Consider the following 23,888-nt stretch of genomic DNA (forward strand, 5'->3'; position numbering starts at 1 on the left):
TTGTTCTATACTAAATTTAGAAAATTTACATGTATGATGTGTCCCAATAGATCATAATAGAAATAATCTTTGAAGTCTCATCTATCTGACAGTGTCGTCTTATATTGGAAAATGTTTCTCAGATGTTTACGCTTTGGTGATTCAAAGAAGGAGAAAAAATACCCAACCGTAATAGAAGAACTATGCCATCATTTTTCATTTGAAGCTCTTAGAAAGTCAACCAACGACTTTGACGAGAAACTTAAAATCGGAGAAGGAGGCTTTGGAAAGGTGTACAAAGGTTGTCTCAAACATAATAATGGCGATGTAACTGATTATTCGATCGCATTGAAGGTGAACAAGTGTCAGAACTCCATTCAAACTCCCCGTGAGTTCAAGACGGAAATTGAGATGCTATGTCAGCTTCGTCACCCTAACATAATATCTCTGATGGGATTCTGCTACCAACAAGAGAATATGATTGTTGTGTACGAGTACATGGCGAATGGATCACTCCATGATTACTTGAGTAATAAGAACAAAGAACCACTGTCATGGAAGAAGAGACTAGAGATCTGCATCGGAGTAGCACGTGCTCTTCACTACCTTCATGCTGGAGCCAAGCGTTGTATCGTTCACTGTGATATAAAACCACAAAACATTCTATTGGATAGGAATATGGTCCCCAAACTCTCAGATTTCGGGTTTTCATTGCAGGGATCGCTCTCTGATAAATGTGATGTTTACTCCTTTGGTATGGTTCTACTACACTTGGTAGGCCATAATGTGTTGCATTACTTAATTCAACATGAAGAACACGCTCTTGAGGAGACAATGGATCCAATTCTGAATGGAAAGGTTGCACCAGATTGTTGGCAAGTATTTGCTAGTGTCATACAGAGTTGCCTGGATTATGAAGCAGACGAGCGACCAACAATGGGCGAAGTAGAGATATTGCTTGAGCATGCTCTCTCATTGCAGCAACAAGCTGATGATATTACAAACATCAATGCTGCTGCTCCCTTTACTTTGTTATCCACTACTCATTTCTCCGATATATTCAGATTTTCAGGTAGTATAAATAATGGTGATCTAACCTCTTACGCTCCAATGGAAGGAGGCTTATGCTAGAGGTTCAGCTGAATTTCATGTGCTTTTTTACAATTCTTGTTTTTCTTTCCTTCTTTGCTGGCTGTTAAACGAGAAATACGTGTGTACAATATGTTATCATTTTAGAACCCACGTAATATTTTACATTCATATTTACAAAAGGTATACACATAAAATATATAATTTGTATCTATATTTATCAAAATTTGTATACATAAATTTACACACATAAAATTTTGAAAATTCTTGATAGCCTAAAGAAGAGGAGTTGAATCTATAATATTCTTTTAAACTTAATTAATTATACCTCAAACCAGAAAATGAAACTTAACTTCTGTTCTATCTGCGAGATGAATTATGTAGGAAAAAATTTTATTTTGTCTCATAAATCGTGTGAAACAAAATCAGAGCAAGGAAGAAGAAGATGACACAGCCATGTATCCTGGTTCAGTTGCTTCATATAATACAATCTACATCCAGTCTCCACCACAACAGCAGTGTAATTTTCATTATCATTTTAAATATTATATACACCAATTTCCTAGAATTCAACATAATCCTATCTAAGACAAATAAATTTCAACCTAAACTTGACTTGGCTAGGCAACTTTTTAAACTCTCAATACACTAAATGCTTATTCAACTTAACAAGAGATACAACTTAGACATCAGAAACAAAACAGAAATATAATCAAAAGAGATCTGAAATAAATCTTGGCGTTTCTCTTTAAGTTTCTCTCTTTACCTTTTCTCTCAATGGTTTTTTCTTAATATCTCATTTGTATACTTTTTATCACTGAATATAAACAAAGAAATATACAACATACAAACAGAATACTCAAAGATAAACCATAAAGGAAATGATGTTTAACAGCTTTGACACTATAAGATGAACTGGATTTAGCACTCTTTGATGAAGCTCTCCATTTTGACAGAATGTTACTTTGATGTAGAAACACTATCCAAAATATTAAACTCTTACAAGAAAGCTCTCAATGAATCTCAAAATTCTGGTTCTCTCTCCATGAGTAAAAATGAAGATTATTTTTCTTTTTGTATGAGCTCTGTTTCTTCAGCTAGGATTTGCTTCACAAGTCAATTCCTTAAATCTTGAACCAGCTGAGATCTTATCTTTTTTTTTTTCAATCAGCTCCAAAATCAGGGATTTAAATTCAGAAATAAGCAATGCAGTGAAGGACGAGCAGCGGCAGCTTCATAGATCTTAGATTTCTCAATTAATTTGCCAAATTCAAATCCTTAATCTTGTATTTTGGCTCCAAAAAATAATTTTGACCATTAATTCATAACAGATTGAAGTAGCCACCATTTTTTTTATATTGCTCGAAACGATGGTGCAGAGAAAAGGAAAAAACATCAAGCAATTAACTTGCATGTAAAATGAAAACAAATTACTTTTAACTTTTAATTTAACTTAGCTTGTTTGTGTTGAATGTTAATATTGATTTGACATAGCCTTCTTAATTAATTTTTCTTTCTTTTTCTTTGGCTCTTGGTAAGAAAAAACTGAACTCTTTTTTGTTTTTTGGTTTTCCATGATATTTTCAATTTGATAGATTAAAGACTAATTTATCACGAATCTGAGTTTCATTTAAGAATTTGTTGCTAACCAATGAATTGTTACGCACAAAAAGCGGGATTCGAAATGAACTTCAGACTAAAGGTAAGGGTTGCTTTCCTTTTGCTTGAATGGCAATGGGTTGGGTTATGAATTCAATTCCATTTGGCAGCTTTGGTCCAAGAAGCTATGGTTCATATGTTTGGTTTTTTTATTGGGCTGATTAATGATATGTGGCCTGTAACACTAAACAACTTCATTAAACCCTATTTAGACTTTTAACTCAATCATCATTCATCAATATATTTGTCATTATCAATTTTTGTTATTATTTACTAAGCTCAACAAATTTAATCAATAATATATATCAATTTGTATCTATATTAAACTATTGACTAAAAATATTAACCAATATAAATTAAAATTGTTGACTGTTAAATTCTTCTCTTTAGTAATTTTTATCTTTGATCTTTATGTATAACTACATGGTGAAAAATTTCTTCTTTAACCTCTCACAGAAGAACACACCTTTTTTAATAGGAAAATACTACTTGTACAACACTAATCAGTCTTTAACAATATTTAATTATTTTTTTATTGAAACATATTCCTATTTTTTAGATACATATCTATAAATAAATTTAATTTAAATATTAAAAACAAAAATTTTCCTAACTTCTCTCCCACTTCATAGTTAGTTATTAGGACTTTGCTTCTTTTACGTAACTTCACATAACAAATATGATTTGTTATTCTTTTTTTACGTAATATTCACACTACATTAGTGAATTTCAAACGAAACAGGAACCCCGTCTCATTTTCATCGGTGAAAGGTATCACCACCTTCCAGCTGAAGCACCTTCTCGTCTTCATTAGTGAAAGGTATCACCACTTTCATATATGTGCTTAATTAATGTTATGAAATATCATGTTCATCATTTTTAATTATATTTAAAAATAAACATGAAAATTTCATTCTTATTTAATTGGAACAAATTTGATTTTATTTGATTTTATCAATAGAATTATTACAAATAAATTATTTTGTACTTAATTAGTGTGAGTAAAGAAGCAAAGAAAAGCTCATGAGTAATAGCTCAAATGGATATATTAATTCCATTCTTCTACTTTCTTCTCTTAATTTCTTTTCCACTTAGTTCCCTAATTTTCGTTTTCTCTCCCAATTCATTCCTCTTTTAATTTATTTCGTTTTCTAATTCACCCATTCCATATATCTTATTTCTCTCTGAAATTATTAAATACCAATTCTGTTTTTCTCTACACCATGAGCAACAAATCAGAGACACAAAACCCTCATATAATTGATAGTGATCAGGAGGATGACTTGATCGTTTTTGCTTATGAAGATGTTTCTGAAGAAATTCAAGCCTGTACACGGAGCCTGTCTGGAAGAATTTTCTCAGATCGAATCTTTTCCGTAAGTATCATGGAAGAGCTCTCTATGTAATATGGAATAAACCAGAAGGATTCAGAGTAGTCGAAAAATCCAGGAACCAGTTTCAATTTTTCTTTGAGAATGACTCTGATGTGACTCGAATTGAGAGAGGTTCACCCTGGTTATTCAAGAGTTTTGTTATTCATGTTCGCAGATGAAAGCAGTCAATAAACATGGAGGATAACCACATCTCTTCTTTTCCTGTATGGGCACAATTTTGGGGATTGCATGAATAATACAAAACACTTGAGGTTGGACGAAAATTGGGTGGCAAACTTGGTCAAATTGAAGATGTTGCTCTATTTGAAGTTAGAGGCAAAGATACACGCATAGTGAAGGCTAAAGTGGAACTGAACGGTGATAAAAGAGTGAGGGATACACTGAAACTGCTTGATCCTAATCAGAAAATGCTGAAAATTGGAGTACGCTATGAATGTATAGGTGTGTTCTGTACTTATTGTGCAAAATTGGGGCATGAATCTAAGAACTGCCAATGTTTTATTGATGATTCTGCCCAAAACAATATCAAGGAAGATAAAGTTAGTGAATGGCTTAAGACAGATCAAGTCGGTAGGCGTCTAACTGAAAAGAGAGCTTCCTTCAATCCTAACTAACCTCGGGATGGTTCTATTCCAGCTCAATCGAAGAAAAAATCTTCACCTGCTTGGCTTTTTGATAGTTTCTCAAAAATGAGTGTACAAGATGATCAGAAAAAACAGAATAATGAAAAAATTGCTGCCAATTCGAGTTCTAGGGAAGAAAATGAGGGTGAATCAGAAAACACAGGTACAGCTACTGATACTAATTCTTCTTCTAATGCTTTATTGGAGATATCATATCCTATAAATAATGTCCAACACAATAACAACGTCATATCCAAGCTTAAAAAGGAGAATAAAAAGCCAAACCTGAAACAACTTGCCAGAAAGTCTGTGATAGGTTTCAAACGGAGGAGTGGAGGTAATGGTACTGAAGAAATTTCAAAAAAAATTTGTCCCAAGAATATCGAGCCACTTTCATGGAAGAAAAGGCTAGAAATATGCATTGGAGCAGCGCGTGGGCTACACTACCTTCACACAGGAGCCAAGCGCCCTATCTTTCACTGTGATATCAAACCTCAAAATATTCTTTTGGATAACAACATGGTACCAAAACTCTCACATCTTGGATTTTCCTTACAAGGTCCACTATTAAGGTCAAAGGCAAAGCCTATAAAAGTGGACATGATGATCGGTAATTATCTTAAATCTTTTGTTCTTACAAAGATGTCTTCAAAATAGTTTAACACTTGACTAAAACTATTGCTTATTATTTGCTAGGTACACCTGGTTTCATGGCACCTGAGTATGTCCTAACCAAAACCTTCACAGATAAATGTGATGTTTATTCCTTTGGGATAGTTTTAATGGTAGTTTTATCCACTAGCTACAAGCAGAGCTTCTTTGAGAAGATGTACATGATGGCCGACTCAGATTTGTTTTTAGAAGAGCCATTGTATTTAATGACTCCATATGTGGATATACCTAGCTTTTTGGAGAGGATTTCGGTTGATGAGATTATTGATCCAGTGTTATTGGGAAAGATTGCACCAGAATGTTTGGGAGTATTCATAGATATCACAAAAAGATGCTTAAGTAAAGATGCAAACGAAAGACCAGATATGGGTGAAGTACAAGTTGAACTTGAGCAAGCACTAGCACTACAAGAGGATGAAGATGCATGCCCGGAACCATGATGCAGATGTCTAGTCTTTTCATGGAGACTACAAAAAAATGATGATGTTTTTGTTCTCATTCTCATACACATTCAGCTTTGGAAAGCCTCTAGTTACATCCATTTGCTGCCTCATTGTTGATATTTCAGGATTTAAGAAAACTTTTTGGATGTTTAAATTTTTATTTGTCTGAATTAGTAAATGTTATGGATAGGTGAGAAAGAATAATAGTTAAGTGATTATTTTTATTTCCACTTGATTATAAAAGGCAAACATACATAGAGGCAAAAGAAAAAAGATCCAACCTTTAAACTATCCTTTTAATTATTATCTTAATTTTTAAAAGAGTAAAATTTTAAAAATAATTTTTATTTTTGACAATATAAAATAATAAAATACAAAAAATTTAAGGAGTTATGCTGTTTTGGTCAAAGGTGTTGACTCAGTAAACGCCTAGATATGAAAGAAACACAAACCATGCGTTGGATGAGCCACTGCATTCTTGGACTGCAACAATCAAGGCTGGAGCTATATGAAGCTTCATTTCTTCCATCTCAGGTTCTTTTCCATTTCCACAAGTTATTTATTCATCAACTTAAGTTCATTTATGTTGAATTTTTAACCATTAATCAATTTTAAGCTGAAAAAATAGTTCTTTCATCCCCTCTTCCTTATGCTTTATTAATGAAGGTAAAAGATAATAGTAATGTTCTAGCTAGTAGGTACCACTTTAATGATCAACGATTTGTTAATACTTTATTTGAAAGATGAATAATAGAATACAAAACAAGGTGTTTGTGGAATCTGTAAGGAGGAAGAATTTGATAGAGATAGAATAAGAAATTTCCCAATTATGGGGGCCAATAGAGAGAAGAAAGAATAGAGAGAATCCAAATTAAATTAAGGCCAAAGAGGAAGGAACCAATCACTAAAATCATTCATTACCATTTACATTCTTACTATATCTATTTATAGTAGATTAATTACTAATAAAACTATCCTAATTGGGCTTTGGCAACTTTTTACTCCTTGCAGAACTCAACGAAACTAATGCTTTTGTCTCCAAGTTGATCTTCAGCCTTCAGGTCTTCGTACTTATCCATCTCTAGGGTACTTTGAAACCTTTTCTATATATTCCCTTGTTATTCCATAACTGATTTCACAAAGCAGAATCTATATTAGATTTTAGAAAATTTACATGTGTGTATTGGCCAATAGAACAGAAATAATCATTAGTCTAATCTATCTGTACATGATTGACAGTGTCTCAAATTGTCATAATGGTTCTGAAATGTTTATGCTTTGGTGATTGGAAGAAGGGGAATGCAAGTTGTTCATCTAAGAAACAATATCCAACAGTAATAGAAGAGCTATGCCATCCCTTTTCCTTTCATGATCTTAGAAAGTCAACCAACAACTTTGACCAGAAACTAATAATTGGAGAAAGAGCCCTTACTAAGGTTTATAAAGGTTGTCTCAACCATAATAATAATAATAATGGTGCTGCTGCAACTGATTATACGGTGGCATTGAAGGTGATGACTGTTCCCCTTGAATTCAAGAAGGAAGTCGAGATGCTATGTCAGCTTCATCACCCAAATATAATATCTCTTATAGGCTTCTGCCACCATGGAAAGGAAAAGATTGCTGTGTACGAGTATACAGACAATGGATCACTCCATGATTACTTGAGTAACAAGGACAAAGAACCACTGTCGTGGAAGAAAAGACTAGACATCTGCATCGGAGTAGCACGTGCTCTACACTACCTTCACTCTGGAGTTAAGCGTGCAGTTTTTCATCGTGACATAAATCCAATTAATATTCTTTTGGATAGGAATATGATGCCCAAACTTGCCAATTTTGTGATATCATTGCAGGGAGGGCTCTCTACATTGAAGCCAAAGCAAATCAAAGTAGATAAGATTGTAGGTACATCTGCATTGATGGCTCCGGAGTATGCTATACACGGTATTGTTACTGATAAATGTGATGTTTACTCCTTTGGTTTGGTTCTACTACACATGGTAGGCCATAATGTGTTGAACTACTTAATTCAACATGAAGAGCACATTCTTGAGGAGACACTAGATCCAATTCTGAAAGGAAAGATTGCGCCAGAATGTTGGCAAGTATTCACTAGTGTCATACAAAGTTGCTTGGAGTACGAAGCAGATGAGCGACCAACAATGGGAGAAGTAGAGGTATTGCTTGAGCATGCTCTCTCGTTGCAGCAACAAGCTGATATTATAAGGAATGCTGCTCGCTATACCTTATCATCCACTACCCCTTGTTATTGTCGACAGCGATATAATAATCATGAATCACTACCCAGATAGTGCTGGATCTTTTTTTACTCCAATCATTAGTCTTCAACAGCTTCACTCACCTAATCAATAGTTTTATGGCTACTCTGTTTTCTGTTCTTTATTCTCGCTCTAAAAACACAGTACTTATAGATCTAACATAGGTTTGCACTAAATGAGGCATATCCTGTTGCACTTGATTTGTGGTGATCTATCGATCAATATGTAACATATCAAATAGTTTAAGAAAAGAAAGAATACGAGGAACTTATTGCTAGTACAGGTTATTAACTTTTGCTTTGCAACGTTAACCTGCATTTTGTTTCAACGATCAATGTCCCAGAAATCAAAGCAAACTAAAGCTGTGCTTAGAATAAGTTTAATCAGGTCTTAGTTCAATGAATTATCCACTTTCGTTTGAGAATTCATAATTTATAATTGCAATTGTACAGTGATTTACATTAAAAGTACTGCAATATTAAATAAAACTCGAGAGCATCAGAAATTAAATAAACTAAGAAGTACCTTAATAAAATAAAGTTGAAAGCCATACATATAAATGTAAAATTTACACCACTATAGCAATTATATCAAGATGCTACAAGGTTTCATTACCAGATAGAACAAAAGATAAGGTGAAAATAGAAAATTTAACGTGGTTCAATTAACCTACCATGAAAGAAAGACCTGGGAGCACATGCTCTATGAACAGTGAAGAATTCAGGTGACAAACACAAATATCCCAACTGTAATCCCAACAAACAAAATACTGAAATACTTACTACTAAAGACCAAACTGAATTGCCAAATTAAATCTCATTAAGATGTGTGATATTCTGTGTAGACATGATAACTCAACCAAGGCAACATTGAATAAAGATAAAGCAGATAATATAAGAGATTGCATTTAACTAAAGGAAACTCTATTTACACCTTCAAATGTTCTAGTTTTTCACATTCATATGGAAGGGAAATCATACTTTAAAGCAAAAGCAAAATAAAACAAAATTCTTTAGAAGCTTCTTCCAGCTGAACTTGCCAATCCTACACTTTATTTACAACAGAATCAAGTGTCTCTGTTGTTCAGTCATTCACTCCTAGTTCTCTTTCCCTGTTTGACATCCTTCTGATTCTGATGGCCTACAGAAAAGATAACCACCGCATTAGACATGAAAAAAGAAATAACTTAAGACCCCTCACCACAAGAATAGGCTTTAGGAAGCAAGACAGTGACAATGCTTCCCTAAGCATTGACAAATTCTAACAATAGCCAAACCCTGCATCTGATTGCAACTTGATGCATAATGCATCTTGCTTGGTATTTTTAATTAATCACAAAGCAAGGAAAACTACGAGGAATAACTAGTGCAATGCATAGGAGAATAGTTACATACCATTTTTCTTCTTCTTGTCCTTTATCCCTATCCTTATCCTTAATGTCACTAGGGAGTGGCACGAGACTCTGTGTATACAGTGTAGCTTGTGCCGTTACGTTTAAAATGTGGGAGATGAAGATAATCAAAATAATCGATTTGGAGGAGCTTTCCTCTGGCATTATATTTGACAAAACTAAAGTTGGTATATGTAGATATTGGGGGAAGATCTAGTGCAACAATGTCACTACCATTGGATAAGCATATAGGCACACACTCTCCACGAGAAATCTGATAGAAAGTCCAAGATGAATGCACTTTGTATTGTTTCATCACCCATATGTTAGTTTTACGGTATTCATATGAATACAAGGCTAGGCACCCTCCTAGTAGGGCGAGACGAGTGGGTTCGAGATAACACATTACTTGTTCAGGCATAGATATGGTTGAGAAACTCTTTTCCTTTAAATCAAATATAAGAATACTGTAATCTTTAACTCCAAGAGTGCAAGACGACCAATGAATGGCGCCATTCAAGAAGAACCCACGCGATTCCCATTTCCCCCCACCCAAGGGTTTGGAGAGTGCAAAATCAAGATTAATCCATGAATTGGTTCTCAAAGACAAGCAATCAAAGTGGTCTTGGCCATTCTTATCCTGAGAACCTACAACAACTAAGTAGTCATCCTGTGAAGCATCGTAACCAAATCCATACAAACACCGATAAACGGAATTACTACGAGAAACAATGTGAGAGTAGGATACTCTTTTGCTGGATCCAGTCACTGGATTCCATACGACCAAAAAATGCGGGGCTCGGTGTAAGAGAACAAAGCCTCTGCAGGAGCACATAACTTCAAAATCATAACGTGTGTTCACCTTGAAAGGGAGAGATACCTCTTTTACAGCAGCATGCTTGTAGCCGTGAAATATTGCGTCAATGTCTACGGAGCAAGCCTTGGAGTAATCGTTTATGAGGAGGCATACATGGGTGGGTGCGGCAGAGAGTCGACGATGCGATTCCGCAAAGTCGGGATCGGAAATGAGAGAGTGCCAAAGCTTCGAAACACACTTGAGGCGAGCGAGATGTATGAGCGGAACCCTCAGTAAGATTCTGTGAATCAGCTCAAGAGGGAGAGTGTCGTCAATGCTCTTGCTCTTGTGATTCTCATTCTGCTGTTGCTTCTTCTTCTTCTTCATGGTTGATTGCTGTTTTGGTTTGTTCCTGTGCTTCTGCTTCTTCTTCTTATTAATGCTTGAAAATTGAAATGAAATGCTGCGCTTTTCGCAATTCATATAGCAATTCACTCAGCCCCGGGATTTGAAATTGCGTTGAAAACGGAGGACGAAGGAAAGGGAAGAGTCAGTTTTGAATTGGCTACTGAAAAAACAACGCTTATTTTTTGAGAAAAAAACCCTAAACAATCTTTTTTTTTGCTCTTATTTTTTAAGAATTAATCTTTAGGGTAAAAAACCCAAATAAGCCAAGGAGAGCTCCAAATTACCCAAATCAGCCAAACCAAATCAGCCAAACCAAAAATCCATACCTGAATCCACCAGGACGAATTATTATATAATTCGAATCAATAAGATTCGAATTATACTCTCATGTAATTCGAAGTGATATAATTCGAATTATCTCCATGCAACAAATTAACGTAATTCGAATTGATATGATTCGAATTATATGGATGCAAAAAATCATGTAATTCGAAACAATACGTTTCGAATTAAACTTACCTATTTCGAATTTAGTTAATTCGAATTACTAGGAGAAGTTTACTTTAGAGAGGTTCGAATCTAGTTGATTCGAATTAGGTGAAAATTGATTTGCATAGTAATTCGAATCAAGTTGATTCGAATTACAAGGGTTTCGGCTATAAAAAGGAGTTCGAACCAAGTTCATTCGAATCAGTTTCTCTTTCTCCAACCCCACCAAATCCCAGAGAAAAAGACCAACCTTTCGTACGAGTAAGACCAGAGCGGGTTTTTTTGTCGATGGGGGACGATCCGGGAAGGCTTTATCGTTTGGATGGAGTTGCTCATATCGCCGGTGTGATCAACGACGAGGTTAGTGGTTTATGAAAGCGGTTTATGATAACGGTATTTGTTAATAGTTTTTGATAATGGTTTATGTTACTGTTAGTGGTTTAGGATAGTGGTTTAGGATAGTGGTGTAGGCTAGTGGTTTTTTGTTAATGGTTTTTTATAGCGGTTTATTTTAGTGTTAGCGGTTAAAGCAAGCGGTTTAGGCGAGTGGTTTTTGTTAGTGGTATTTGAAATTGTTTTTTGTAAGCGGTTTGTGCTAATTGTTTTGGATAGTGGTTTTAGTGATGGTTAGCGGTTTAGGGGGGGTGGTTTGAGTTGGTGGTGTATGGTAGTGGGTTTTGTTAATGGTTTTTTATGGGGTTTATTTTAGTGTTAACGGTTTAAGTAAGCGGTTTAGCGGTTAACGGTAGTGATTTATGATAAATGTGAACATGCATCTGTTTTTGTTAATGGTATTTGCACGTGGTTTGAGTGAGCGGTTTGTGTATAAAATGTTGGTCGTTTGTTTCATATATCTTTTACTCATCACGATTTATATTCTGGTTCCTTATGAAACATATTGTATATGTTAGTGGGTTGTGCATCTGTTCTAATTATGCGGTTTATGAATTGGCCAGCCTCGTCGTTGCATATCCAGCGTTAGGCGGCAGCAGGGGATGCGTCTTGATGAGAGGTATGTTCCGTACTTGCAGATGGCCGGATTGTACCATCTTGCGAGACTGAATGACAGATGGTTCCGACTAGACGAGCCCCTAGTCAGCGCATTCGTCGAGAGGTGGCGGCCTGAGACGCACACCTTCCACATGCCGTTCGGAGAGTGCACCATCACGCTTCAGGACGTCGCATACCAGCTGGGGTTGCCAGTCGACGGAGATTACGTTAGTGGTTGCCTGACAGACTTCCACCTTTACATTGAGGGTGGGAGACCTGCTTGGCAGTGGTTCCATGAGTTGCTCAGTGTTTTACCTCCCGAGAACCAGGTGCAGAAATTCGCAGTCAACTGCACCTGGTTTCAGGAGACATTTGCAGAGTGTCCAGACGGGGCTGATGAGGAGACAGTTAGGCGCTTTGCCCGGGCCTATATCATGATGTTATTGGGCACGCAGCTCTTTGCCGACAAGTCCGGCAATCGTATACACATCAGATGGCTACCTTATGTTGCTCGGCTTGAGGAGATGGGTCGCTACAGTTGGGGGTCGGCGGCACTTGCATGGTTGTACAGGTGCATGTGCCGAGTCGCCAACAGACATGTGGTGAAGTTAGCTGGCCCTTTACAGTTACTACAGTCTTGGATATTCTGGAGGTTTCCCACTCTTAGACCATCTGGGTATGATGAGATTAGCTGGCCCCTTGCCTCGAGGTACCGTTTTTGTTTTGTACTATATATTCTTCTTGTATTTATTTTCGATTATGCAACCAATTTTAATGTTTCTCGTACGCAGATGGTCTGGTTACAATCCTGGGATTAGCAACAAGGGACCTCGGGTACAGATGGCTCGCCTGAAGATCGACTTGTTACAGCCTCGGCAGGTAAGTATACAGAACATATGTGTATCTGAAGTCATTGTTTCAGTTTATATTGTCAAACATAAGTGTACGAACGTTTGAATTTTTATTTTTCCAGTTCATATGGATGCCCTATAGCGCACTCGACGTCATCCAGGTTGTCCATCCGGAGGTCTTGGAGCCTCGGCATACGATGTTATGGCGGTGCAGGACCTCCCTGATTTATTTTGCGGTTGTGGAGTGGCATCAGGTTGATAGAGTTTTACCTCAGTTTGGCGGCGTTCAGCCCACACCGTCTCCCGCCTTAAACATCAACTTCTTGATGTCGAAGGACGGGAGAGGAGGTGACCATTGGTTCCCGGCACATTACGCTGAGTGGCATCTTCACTGGCAGGAGCGTGCGGAGCACATTCTACAGTTTGACATCGTGCCCGACCCCGGTCCGTCACATGATTTCTTGACATGGTGGTATCAGCACGGAAAGAGGTTTTTGTCGCCGGAGATGTTATTGGGGGATCCGAGAGGTATTCCTATTCTAGATGAGGCGACGCAGAGGGGTGCAGGTCGACTTCCAGATATGGACCGGGTCGAGGATGTTCCTGACAGACGTCGTATTGAGCGGAGAGCACGAGTTGGGACACGTCGTAGCCAGCGTGAGTGGAACGGGGTGGATCTTGCTATGGATGACGTCGACCATCCAGTTAGGGGTGGGGGGAGAGTTCGTGGTCGTGGAGGCAGGAGGAGGGTGGGTGCTGCTAGAGAGGGTGCCCAGATGCCTAGGGGAGGTGATGTTGCGGGGGTTGATAGGGCCCATCAGGGCGGTCATGAGGGTGGGTCGCGTGGATCTGGTATGGGAGATCCCACGACTCACACTGATGCTGGGGTTGGTGGTGGAGGTCTTGGAGATTACTTCGTAGGTGTTCCCGGTGATGATCATACCCTTCAAGAGAGTACTCCATGGGTGAGTCCGGGCTCGATGTTTGGAGACTTGCTTGCTAGTGATGGCATTGTGGCCGAGTTTGGTGGACCGCATTTCCTTGATGATATCCGGACCATCATGCAGGAGGATGAGGCTGCAGCCGGACGGGTTCAGACGACAGGGACACAGGCACCCCTGGATGTAGATCTGAACGAGCCTACCACGGTAGCTCCTGCGCATCCTTTTGCCATGGGTGGGACCCCAGCATCGGCCCAGACTATTGGGTCACATTCAGTTGCCGGCCCGTCATCATCCAGACCCGTGCATGTTGCGCCTGTGACCCCTAGACAGCCAGTTCCGGATGACAGCGACGAGTCGATTGAGGATGAGGAGCCACTTATACGGAGGAGTTTCCGAACACGGTTGCCACGCCGTTGCGGCACTGGATCGCACCTATTTAGATGATTTATGGATAGTGGTGTATGTCATGTTCTTATATTTATATTGTGTACCTTATTGGTTGGTTATCATTGTTATGGTATGTACGTTGTTGTTATGTTATTTGATGTTATGGTATGTACTTTGATGTTTTGTTATGTCATTTACTATGTTGTCTTCTACTTTTCTGTTATGATATATAGTTTGATGTTATGTCATTCATTATGAGTCATCCCTTGAGGTTATGTTGTTTGTTTTAGATATTAATTTCAATCATTTAAAACATATTCAGCAGAAATATTTGGCACGAATAACAAGTTTCATTACTAATAGGAAACAACTTAGTACAACGGAGCACAATGGTTGCTAACTGAAGTAGAAGACAAATGCTAATAGATTAACAAATCTCCTATTGATTTCCAGCAGTCCCGCTGGGGCCTGCACCTTGTGGACAACTACGCCTGGTGTGACCTGGCTGCCTGCAGAGGCTACATCTCTTTGGCCGGTTCGGATCTGCTTCATCCATATTGGTGCGGATTCTTGTGGATCTAGGACGACCCTCCCGCGCACGCCTCATATTCGGATCCGGTATAACGGTTGGCCCGGCATAAGGTGGCCAGAAACCCTCTGGAATGGGAGGTGTAAATCCCATCTGATAAACACCGAAAACGGAACTAAGGCGATAGACCTCGTGGACGTAGGGCTGCCATGTAAGTCGTGAATAAGCACAGCATGCCAGTGCGTGCGGACAGGGAAAATGAAGTGCTTGGAAGTATCCACAATCACAAGTCTTAGACCCTAATGAGACCCTGTACGTACCAAGGGAGAATGAACCTGTCGGAGTCGTCTCAGCAACGGTGTATTCCGAGTTATCCCTGTCGTAAACAGTCACCGTGAAGCACCTGGCTGTCTTCAGGTTGGCCTCGATACACTTTACTAGGTATTGACTGAATTGTTGTCCAGTACCCATCTGAGCCTCGGCCTCCCTACCCTTACGGACAAATAGCTCAGCTAGCCTTCCGTATGTGGCCTTCACCAGCGAGCAAACAGGGAGGTTTCTTACCCCCTTCAGGATTGAGTTGACACATTCCGAAATATTGGTCGTCATGTGCCCGAATCTCCGACCCTCATCACAGTACTGTGTCCACAACGAATACTCGATTCGGTTCGCCCAGTCACACATTGCCGGATTCTCAGAGCGCAGAATGTCAAACCAGTAGTCGAACTCCACTTCGGTCTTGGCATATGCGGCGTTAACAAGAAGCCTCCGGGCATCTTTTCCCTTGAACGTCAAGGCAAAATTCGATGCAACGTGTCGAATGCAGAACGCCCGGTACGCAGCTGGGGGTAGCCATCCCCCATCCGGAGCCTCGAGGGCTGCCTTGATGCCGTTATGCCTATCTGAAATAACTAACAGACCCGGCTGAGGTGTCACGTGCTCACGGAGGTGGGAAAGAAAGAAAGACCATGACTCAGCATTCTCACCCTCGACTAGTGCAAATGCCACGGGGAGGATGTTCGAGTTTCCGTCCTGTGCAATGGCGACTAGCAATGTTCCCCCATACTTCCCATATAGATGGGTGCCATCAATACTCACCAAAGGCTTGCAATGACGGAATGCCTGGATACAAGGGGGGAAAGTCCAGAACAGCCTATGAAAATAAACCTGAGACTCGTCAACCTGTCCCCCAACTCGAACAGGGCAAGTCCTGAGGACGGCTACAGTGACAGGCATCGTCAGCTGAACTCCTAAAACCCACCTAGGGAGCTCATTGTACGACTCGTCCCAGTCCCCATATATGACGGCAACGGCCTTCTGCTTCACCATCCATACCCTCCTGTACGTTGGCCTGAACCCAAAGTGTGCGGCCGTGGCATTTTGAAGCACCTTGATGTTCACAGATGCATCAGCCCTAACCATCGGCATAATGAAGGTGGATATCACATGGTAGTCCAGACTCCTATGGTCGCTGGAGATGGAGCTGGCGAGACATGTATGCGGTCCGTTGTATCGCTTCACTTCCCAGATACCCTTCCGCTGTCGGAGACTCAACCGAATCAGCCATGTGCACCCATTCCCAAACTCAGAACACTTTCCCACATACCTGCGATAGTCAGACTCAACGACCTTGTACTGGACCCCTCGGCGGATACTGTACGTCTTCACATTCAACAGCGCCTCATCTTTATCCTGAAATTGTTGGCCAACCTGAAACTCGTTCATACCGGCAGACCCCTCGGTATCTCTAGCGCCAAATCCTGAGGGCTGCAGAGCATTTTCGTCCTGCCGCATGGCATCCAGATCCAATGAGGAAAAATGGGGTGGATACTGCTGTGTGCCAGAACTAGATCCACCTGTAGCCCTTCTCGGAACAGTAGTTCCAACATCATCGCCGCTTTCATCAGCGATCATATCCGGCTCCACGTCATCGTCTTCTGGATCATCAAACAAACCATCACCAACACCAGCCGGTGTGGGACAATGTACCTCGGTGGGAATATGTTCCCCATGCCGAACCTCGTCTCCAACATTCCCGCCCAGATCGACGGCAAACGAAGGGGACGCAACAGGCTGCATCGATGGCTCATACACAGGAGCAGAGGACGAAGCAACAGCAGGTCTCGAGCTCGAGCCGGCAACCGCGGCTATAGTATTGGCATTCCGGTTTGAACCACCCGAGCTAGATACCACATCAACCAACTTAGCCAACAACTCCGGTGTCCTTACCTCGGGAAACTGCCTACGACAAAGAAACATAACCTGCAAGTCCTCGTTACTACCGATTGTGGAACAATCAAACTTCACGGTGTCATGGAGTACCGCTGTTGGAATGCGGTAGAAAAACTTCTTGACCCTTTTAACTCCTTCAAGACCAAGCTTATCCAGCACACAGCTAACAAGAGCATCGTAGGTGGTTGTTGGCGTCACGATAATACATAGGGGATCCTTATCAGTGAACTTCACGCCGGACCGAGTTTTTCTCTTAATCGACCCTCTATAATGTACCAGCACTAGGAAACTCTCCTCACTAGCCATCTCCCCTCTTTGTTGAGAGCATCATGAGTTCACAGCATATATATACAGCTCTGGTTCGTGCTATGTATATATAATTCGAAACAAGTTTCGAATTATGTTGTATCACAAGCTAACCTAGTAATTCGAATTAACTAAACTCGAATTCCTTAATTATAATTCGAAACGATTTGTTTCGAATTATGTTGTATCACAAGCTAACCTAGTAATTCGAATTAACTAAACTCGAATTCCTTTATTATAATTCGAAACGAATTGTTTCGAATTGCTTCATTTTGTCTCCTTCATAGTAATTCGAATCATATTGATTCGAATTACTTTAACTCGTTGCATGCACATAATTCGAATTATATCAATTCGAATTACTTGAGAGCATAATTCGAATCTTATTGATTCGAATTACATAATAATTCGTCCTGGTGGATTCACGTGTAGATTTTTGTTTTGGCGGATTTGGGTATTTTGGAAGTCTCCTTGGTTTATTTGGGTTTTTTACCCTAATCTTTATATCCAAGTAATTTTGCTCTACAAATCTTACAAATCCTCTAATTAATTTTACACTCAAATTCGCTTGGTATGCACATATGTTTCACGCGCCTCTAACAGATTTTTAACTCAATCAACGCGCGGATATATAACTTCCTATTTTGAAAGGATTTCGTTTCCTTTTTTGAATTTCTTGCCTTTTCTCTTCAATCTCTTTCGTGAGTTTTTGTCTGTCTTCCCCTTCGTCGTTTACGTGCGTTTCTCTCTGCTTTATCTTTCTTCATATACGTGCTTTTCTTTCTCTATTCTCTTTTTTCGTTATTCTCAATTTCCATTATTTTTTAACATCAAGCTCTGAAATCGTTTTTGAAAATAATGGATCATTCAACTTCAAATTGTCAGTTGAACTAGAGCAAAGTGGATTTTGAAACTGAATCCAATGAAATTTGTTATGTATGAATTTGAATCCAGTTAGTAATTTTTTATTGTGTAGCTGAATAATGCGTGAACATTGCCTGTGATATTTGCTGTTTATTCTTCCTTGTTTGAATTGAATTTAATGTACTAATTCTCATTAGAATTAAAATAATTTTGTCCATTTTATATCAGACATTCGGGTTTAGACTAGGAATATTTGGGTGTATTTCAAAAAAATTTGGGTGTATTTACAGTTTATGACTTTTCATCTGACGGAGGGTGAATTGTCTTATTCTTTTAGTTGAATTGTTTTAGTTTCTGTTTAGTTATAATTCATGAATCTGATTTTTGTTATTTTTTATGATGGTTTTATAGTTGTATTTGTATTCTATAATTTATGCTTGTTTTAATATAGTGTATTTTGTAGTCCTTTTGTGGTGTTGATGATCAGTTTGTCCCCAAGGTTGGGATGACTTTTAACACTCTTGAAGATGCTGCAAAATTTTACAATGATTATTCGAAGGTTGCAAGTTTTTCTACAAGAGTTCAAAGCACAAATAAGAAGGGAAACGAAATTAAGAATCAATGTATATTTGTATTCTAGTATGTATTTTATACTAGTGGCTGATTTTGGTGGTTAATTTTAGTGTACACGTAACATAACCCATTTCTGTATTTGCAGCAAATTTGGGTGTAAAACGAAGATATTTGGTGTATTTTTATTCTGATAAGTTCTGCATAATTCAGAACTCTTCCTCTTCCCCATCCTCATCTTCTAATTCTTTTTTTTTTCATCATCATGACCATCTTTTTCTTTTTTTCTTATTCGTCTTTTCTGTTTTGTTTTACCTTCTCAAGTTTCTTCTTATTTTATTCTCTTAATAAGAATAAAAACAAAAAAAAAATCAAATAAAGAAGAAGAAGAAACACATAATGTTACAAAATTATTTGGAAGAGGATAAATTTACATTCATTAAATTAAAAGAAAGAAAGAAAGAAATAAGAAAAAGAAGAAGAAGAAAAAAAAATGCAGCATTAGAAGAAATATTTTTCTGTACAAAAATACTATTTGTACAGTAAAATCAGCCACTAAAATCAGCCACCAATGTATTTGTGTATAAATACATGTGTGCTTTAATTTATTTTCAATGTATATTTGTATTCCAATATATATTTTATACTAGTGGCTGACTTTGGTGGTTGATTTTAGTGTATACATAACATAACCCATTTCTGTATTTGCAGTAAATTTGGATGTAGAACGAAGATATTTGGGTGTAACACGAAGATATTTGGGTGCAAAATGAAAATATTTGGGTATATTTTTATTCTGATAAGTTCTGCATAATTCAGAACTCTTCTTCTTCCTTCTCCTCATATTCTGCTGCTTCTTTTTTTTCATCATCATCGCCATCTTCTTCTTCTTTTTTTTTTAATTCATTTTTTCCTTTTTGTTTTACTTTCTCAAGTTTTTTTTTTTTTGTTTTACTCCCTTAACAAGAATAAAAACAAAAAAATCAAACAAAGAAGAAGAAGAAACACATAATGCTGCAAAATTACTTGGAAGAGGATGAACTTATATTCATTTAACTAAAAGAAAGAAAGAAATAAGGAAAAGAAGAAGAAGAAGAAAAAAATGCAGCATTAGAGGAAACATTTTTCTGTACAAAAATACTATTTGTACAGTAAAATCATCCATTAAAATTAGCCACCAATGTATTTATGTATAAATACATGTGTGCTTTAATTTATTTTCAATGTATATTTGTATTCCAGTATGTATTTTATACTGGTGGCTGACTTTGGTGGTTGATTTTAGTGTACACGTAACATAACTCATTTCTGTATTTGCAGCAAATTTGGGTGTAAAACGAAGATATTTGGGTGTATTTTTATTCTGATAAGTTTTGCATAATTCAGAACACTTCCTCTTCCTCTTCCTCATCTTCTGCTGCTTCTTCTTCTTCATCTTCTTATTCCATATTCTCATAATTCTTTTAGGGAGGAAAAAATCAAACAACGAAGAAAAAAATACATAATGTTGCAAAATCAAAAGAAGAATGAGGAGAAACACGACAATGAAGATGAAACACGCAAAAAAAAGAAGGAGAAACACAAAGAAGAAGGAGAAGAAGAAGGAAGAAGAGGAGGAGGAGGAGAAACGCGAAGAAAAATGACAGTTGTGGTTTTCATCGAGAAAGAAGAAGAAGAAGAGTCGTTCATAATGGTGAAGGAGTGCTTTGGAAACATAATGCGCGTGTTAACACGCTTTTGTGGGTGAGTATAGTTTCTATTGAATTTGGTCCAATGACTTGTAAGGCAAAAAGACTTGTATGTGCAGCATAACTGATTTTTTAATTCTGTTAGATAAATTAACCCTGTGTTAATTTTTTTCTAGAGCTAACTGACCATAAATACATATCAATTAAATATCAATCTGAATGGATAAATTAATAGATCATTCAATTCAATTCCTAACAATTCTATTTAAAATAAAATGTTCAATCCTAATATCACAACTCTTTTTTTATTCTCTGAAATTACAAAAAGCCCTAACTCTTTTTCTCCAAAAATTTGTTGACGACGCTTCACTTGGAGGAAGAAGTTAGTTCTCACAGAATTATTAATAACGTTTTGACAACATCATGACGGAAGAATTGATTGTTAAAATAATTTCGTTGTTCACTCTCTTTATTATTATATGTATATGATCAAATTGAATATACTTTTATTCATACTCTCTCCCATTAAATATGCTTTAAAACTTATAATTTGAAATATAGTTTATATGTAAATTTTGCATGATGGTTAAATTAGAACATAGCTTAAGCCATTGGAATCAAATGTCGGAACAAACAGACAAGCTATCACAAAAAAACACCAGTATTTAAACAAATTGGTAACTCATTATGTGACAGTCTACAACAAATGTAATGTTGCTTCCATTTTCATTGTTATCATTAATAATATATTCATCGATAGATTGAGGACTCGAAAATTTAATAAATTAACAAAGTTTATATATAATCTGATTCTTTGTGAAGATAGAGAACTTCAAATACCTTTTTCTGCCTATTAGCTCTACAAGGATAGATCCCAATATATAAATAAAGAAATAAGATAGATTGTTAGGGAACAGTACAATTTATAAGACTGTACGTATGTTTGAAAATAATAAAACCTTTAACTACCTCTATCTCTTATCATTTTACTATTTGGAGTATAGTTTATAATTATATTCGGAGGTGAAGATTTTTTTTATCAATTTAGAACATGTCCATGATATTAAAAGTATTCTTATTATGTTATTAAGCTTTTATGCCTTAGTAGTATTATTATGAAACCACTTTAAAATGTATTAACTATTGTTATTGCTGTTAAATTTATCTTTTGTTGGTGTTGGAAATGTCTAATTTTGTAGTATCTGTATTTAACTATAGTGAAAGACTTGGGAAGGATAATAACAAGATATTGCAGTATTTGAATAAAAAGGTACATAAATTTTTTCTAATAAACTTAGATTTAGTAAATTTTTTTAATTTAGAAGAATTACTAAAAAATTTATAAAATATGCTGATTATGCTATAATGTAGTGATTAGAATTCACAGCTTGAAATTTAGAATTTGAATTTCACGTGATTAAGAGAGGTTTTGAGATAAATGATTTGAGAAACAATTTATTAGCGAATGTCTGAATTTTAATTTATACTTTAAACACCCAAATGGTGATCCTTGCTATGTTAACGAGGATTTAGGTCAGGTTATCAATCAAGTTAATGATTTTTCTTCCTCATTCACATTTGATGAAGATGACGGGAGTTTCGAGGATAAGGCATACAATCCTCCTTTAGATGCATATGATAAAAGTAGTGACACTGGTAGTGACAAAGACAGAGTGAAAGCTAAGGACGTCTATTAAAAAGAAGGTTGTTAATGGAAAAGATGATTGTGATAATGGAAAGGGTGGTGCAGTGGTGCTAATGAGAAGGCTGCTGAGAATGTAAACACGAACAAGAAGAAGACTAATTCAAGGAAGTATGCTGGAAAGAGAAAAAAATATGCTAGGCCTAATTTTAATCCTAGTAGAAGGGGTAATGTTGGAGTTGGTTTAGAGGTAATATAGGTGGACAACATACTCGGCTTAATGGTTCTAAGGCCCAACCTGGTTCTAGACAAGATAAAAGTGGGTCAAGTCACACTAAAAGTGTTGAGCCCATTATAGAAGAGGTTGATTCTGAAGAAGAGAAATAGTATGTTTATGAGAGTGAAGCATTGGTCTCTCCTGTTTCATCAGATGATGAGGGAGGTAATAAACACAAATGGCCAAAGCACAAAACCGGTTATGGCTATGGAGAAATATACTTTGAGTTGGGTATGGAGTTAGTTTGACACAATGACTGAGTTCAAGAAGTGCTTGAAGGATTACTTTGTCTATAAGAGAAAAGAATGTTGATATATTAGGAACGAACCAGAAAGAATTAGGGGCGACGTGTGCTGAAGAAGCAAGGATGTCCGTGGTTAATCTATACCTCATAATCTCATATAATTCTAGAGATTATTGCTATCAGATCAAAACTTTTGTAAATAACCATACGTGTGAGAGGAATTTTAGTTCTAATATGGTTGGCCACAAATGGGTTGCAAGCAAGTTGGTTAAGGTTTTGAAAACTCGGCCAAACTTAATATCAAAAGATGCTAAGGTGCACATGGTTGATGAGTATAATATGCAACTACATGACAAGATGATCACAATAACTTTGAAGGCTGCAAGGAAACAAGTAATTGAAAAAGAAGGAGAACAATACGATAAAATATAAGACTACTTGAGTGAGCTGTTAAGGAGCAACCCAAGTTCCACAGCAGTGATGTGGACAATACCTCAACCAGAGGACTTGCCACTGTTTGATATGCTTTACATCTCTCTTGAGGCTTGTAAGCTTTGGTTCAAGACTAGTTGCAGGCGGTTGATTGGCCTTGATAAATGGTTTCTGAAGGAATATAATGGTAGACAACTCCTATCTGCATAGCACAAGACGTAAACAATCATTTCTTTGTCATATCTTATGTAGTGGTGGACAGTAAAAATACTGAGGCATGAAAATGGTTTCTATCAAGGTTGAAAGAAGATTTAGGTGATGTTTGCAATGAAGAATTGAATTCTCGGACCAACAGAAGGTAAGCATTCTATAACATGCTAAAGAGTATTATTAGTGAACTTTATTAATGAAGTTTATTTATGATGCTTATGGTGTTCTAAATTCTGTTATAATGTGTTTTGAATTTTGTTATAAGAGTATGATTAGTGAAGTTTATTTATGACATTTTATAGTGTTCTGAATTCTGGTATAATGTGTTTTGAATTTTGTTATCAGAGTATGATTAGTGAAGTTTATTTATGATGTTTATGGTTTTGCTAAATTCTGTTACAAGAGTTTATTAGTAAATTTTATTTAAATTGTGTTTATGGTGTTATAAATTCTGTTATAATGTGTTCCGAATTTTGTTATAAGAGTATGATTAGTGAA

The 23,888-nt window shown here is 37.2% G+C and overlaps 5 protein-coding genes across 6 annotated transcripts; 4 read left to right on the plus strand and 1 right to left on the minus strand.

Moving 5' to 3' along the window:
• The first annotated feature begins 111 nt into the window (after positions 1-111).
• On the plus strand, positions 112-1,143 carry LOC112743378 (receptor-like protein kinase FERONIA). The gene has a single exon (XM_025792590.2). The coding sequence runs from the start codon at positions 112-114 to the stop codon at positions 1,108-1,110; it is 999 nt and encodes a 332-aa protein (XP_025648375.1). The 3' UTR covers positions 1,111-1,143.
• Positions 1,144-4,810: 3,667 nt separating this feature from the next.
• On the plus strand, positions 4,811-6,083 carry LOC112743379 (receptor-like protein kinase ANXUR2). The gene is made up of 2 exons (XM_025792591.2): positions 4,811-5,354; positions 5,441-6,083. The coding sequence occupies exons 1-2, from the start codon at positions 4,811-4,813 to the stop codon at positions 5,854-5,856; spliced, it is 960 nt and encodes a 319-aa protein (XP_025648376.1). The 3' UTR covers positions 5,857-6,083.
• A 183-nt stretch (positions 6,084-6,266) lies between these two features.
• On the plus strand, positions 6,267-8,421 carry LOC112744611 (receptor-like protein kinase ANXUR2). Of its 2 annotated transcripts, none has more exons than XM_025794285.3 (3): positions 6,267-6,393; positions 6,871-6,945; positions 7,099-8,421. In XM_025794285.3, exon 3 carries the CDS (start codon positions 7,116-7,118, stop codon positions 8,172-8,174), a length of 1,059 nt encoding a protein of 352 aa, XP_025650070.1. In that variant the 5' UTR covers positions 6,267-6,393; positions 6,871-6,945; positions 7,099-7,115; the 3' UTR covers positions 8,175-8,421. The 2 variants fall into 2 exon arrangements, with proteins under 2 accessions (XP_025650070.1, XP_025650071.1); XM_025794286.3 differs by having other exon boundaries at positions 6,871-6,920.
• A 517-nt stretch (positions 8,422-8,938) lies between these two features.
• LOC112744612 (F-box/kelch-repeat protein At3g23880-like) lies at positions 8,939-11,030 on the minus strand. The gene is made up of 2 exons (XM_025794287.3): positions 9,536-11,030; positions 8,939-9,281 (listed from the first exon to the last, which is right to left on the minus strand). The coding sequence occupies exon 1, from the start codon at positions 10,808-10,810 to the stop codon at positions 9,584-9,586; it is 1,227 nt and encodes a 408-aa protein (XP_025650072.1). The 5' UTR covers positions 10,811-11,030; the 3' UTR covers positions 8,939-9,281; positions 9,536-9,583.
• Positions 11,031-11,165: 135 nt separating this feature from the next.
• LOC112740695 (serine/threonine-protein phosphatase 7 long form homolog) lies at positions 11,166-14,453 on the plus strand. The gene is made up of 3 exons (XM_072216032.1): positions 11,166-12,923; positions 13,006-13,093; positions 13,188-14,453. Exons 1-3 carry the CDS (start codon positions 12,220-12,222, stop codon positions 14,451-14,453), a joined length of 2,058 nt encoding a protein of 685 aa, XP_072072133.1. The 5' UTR covers positions 11,166-12,219.
• The last annotated feature ends 9,435 nt before the right edge of the window (positions 14,454-23,888 follow it).

This window comes from Arachis hypogaea, chromosome 14 (genome assembly GCF_003086295.3).
Source record: "Arachis hypogaea cultivar Tifrunner chromosome 14, arahy.Tifrunner.gnm2.J5K5, whole genome shotgun sequence".
Lineage (NCBI taxonomy): Eukaryota > Viridiplantae > Streptophyta > Magnoliopsida > Fabales > Fabaceae > Arachis > Arachis hypogaea.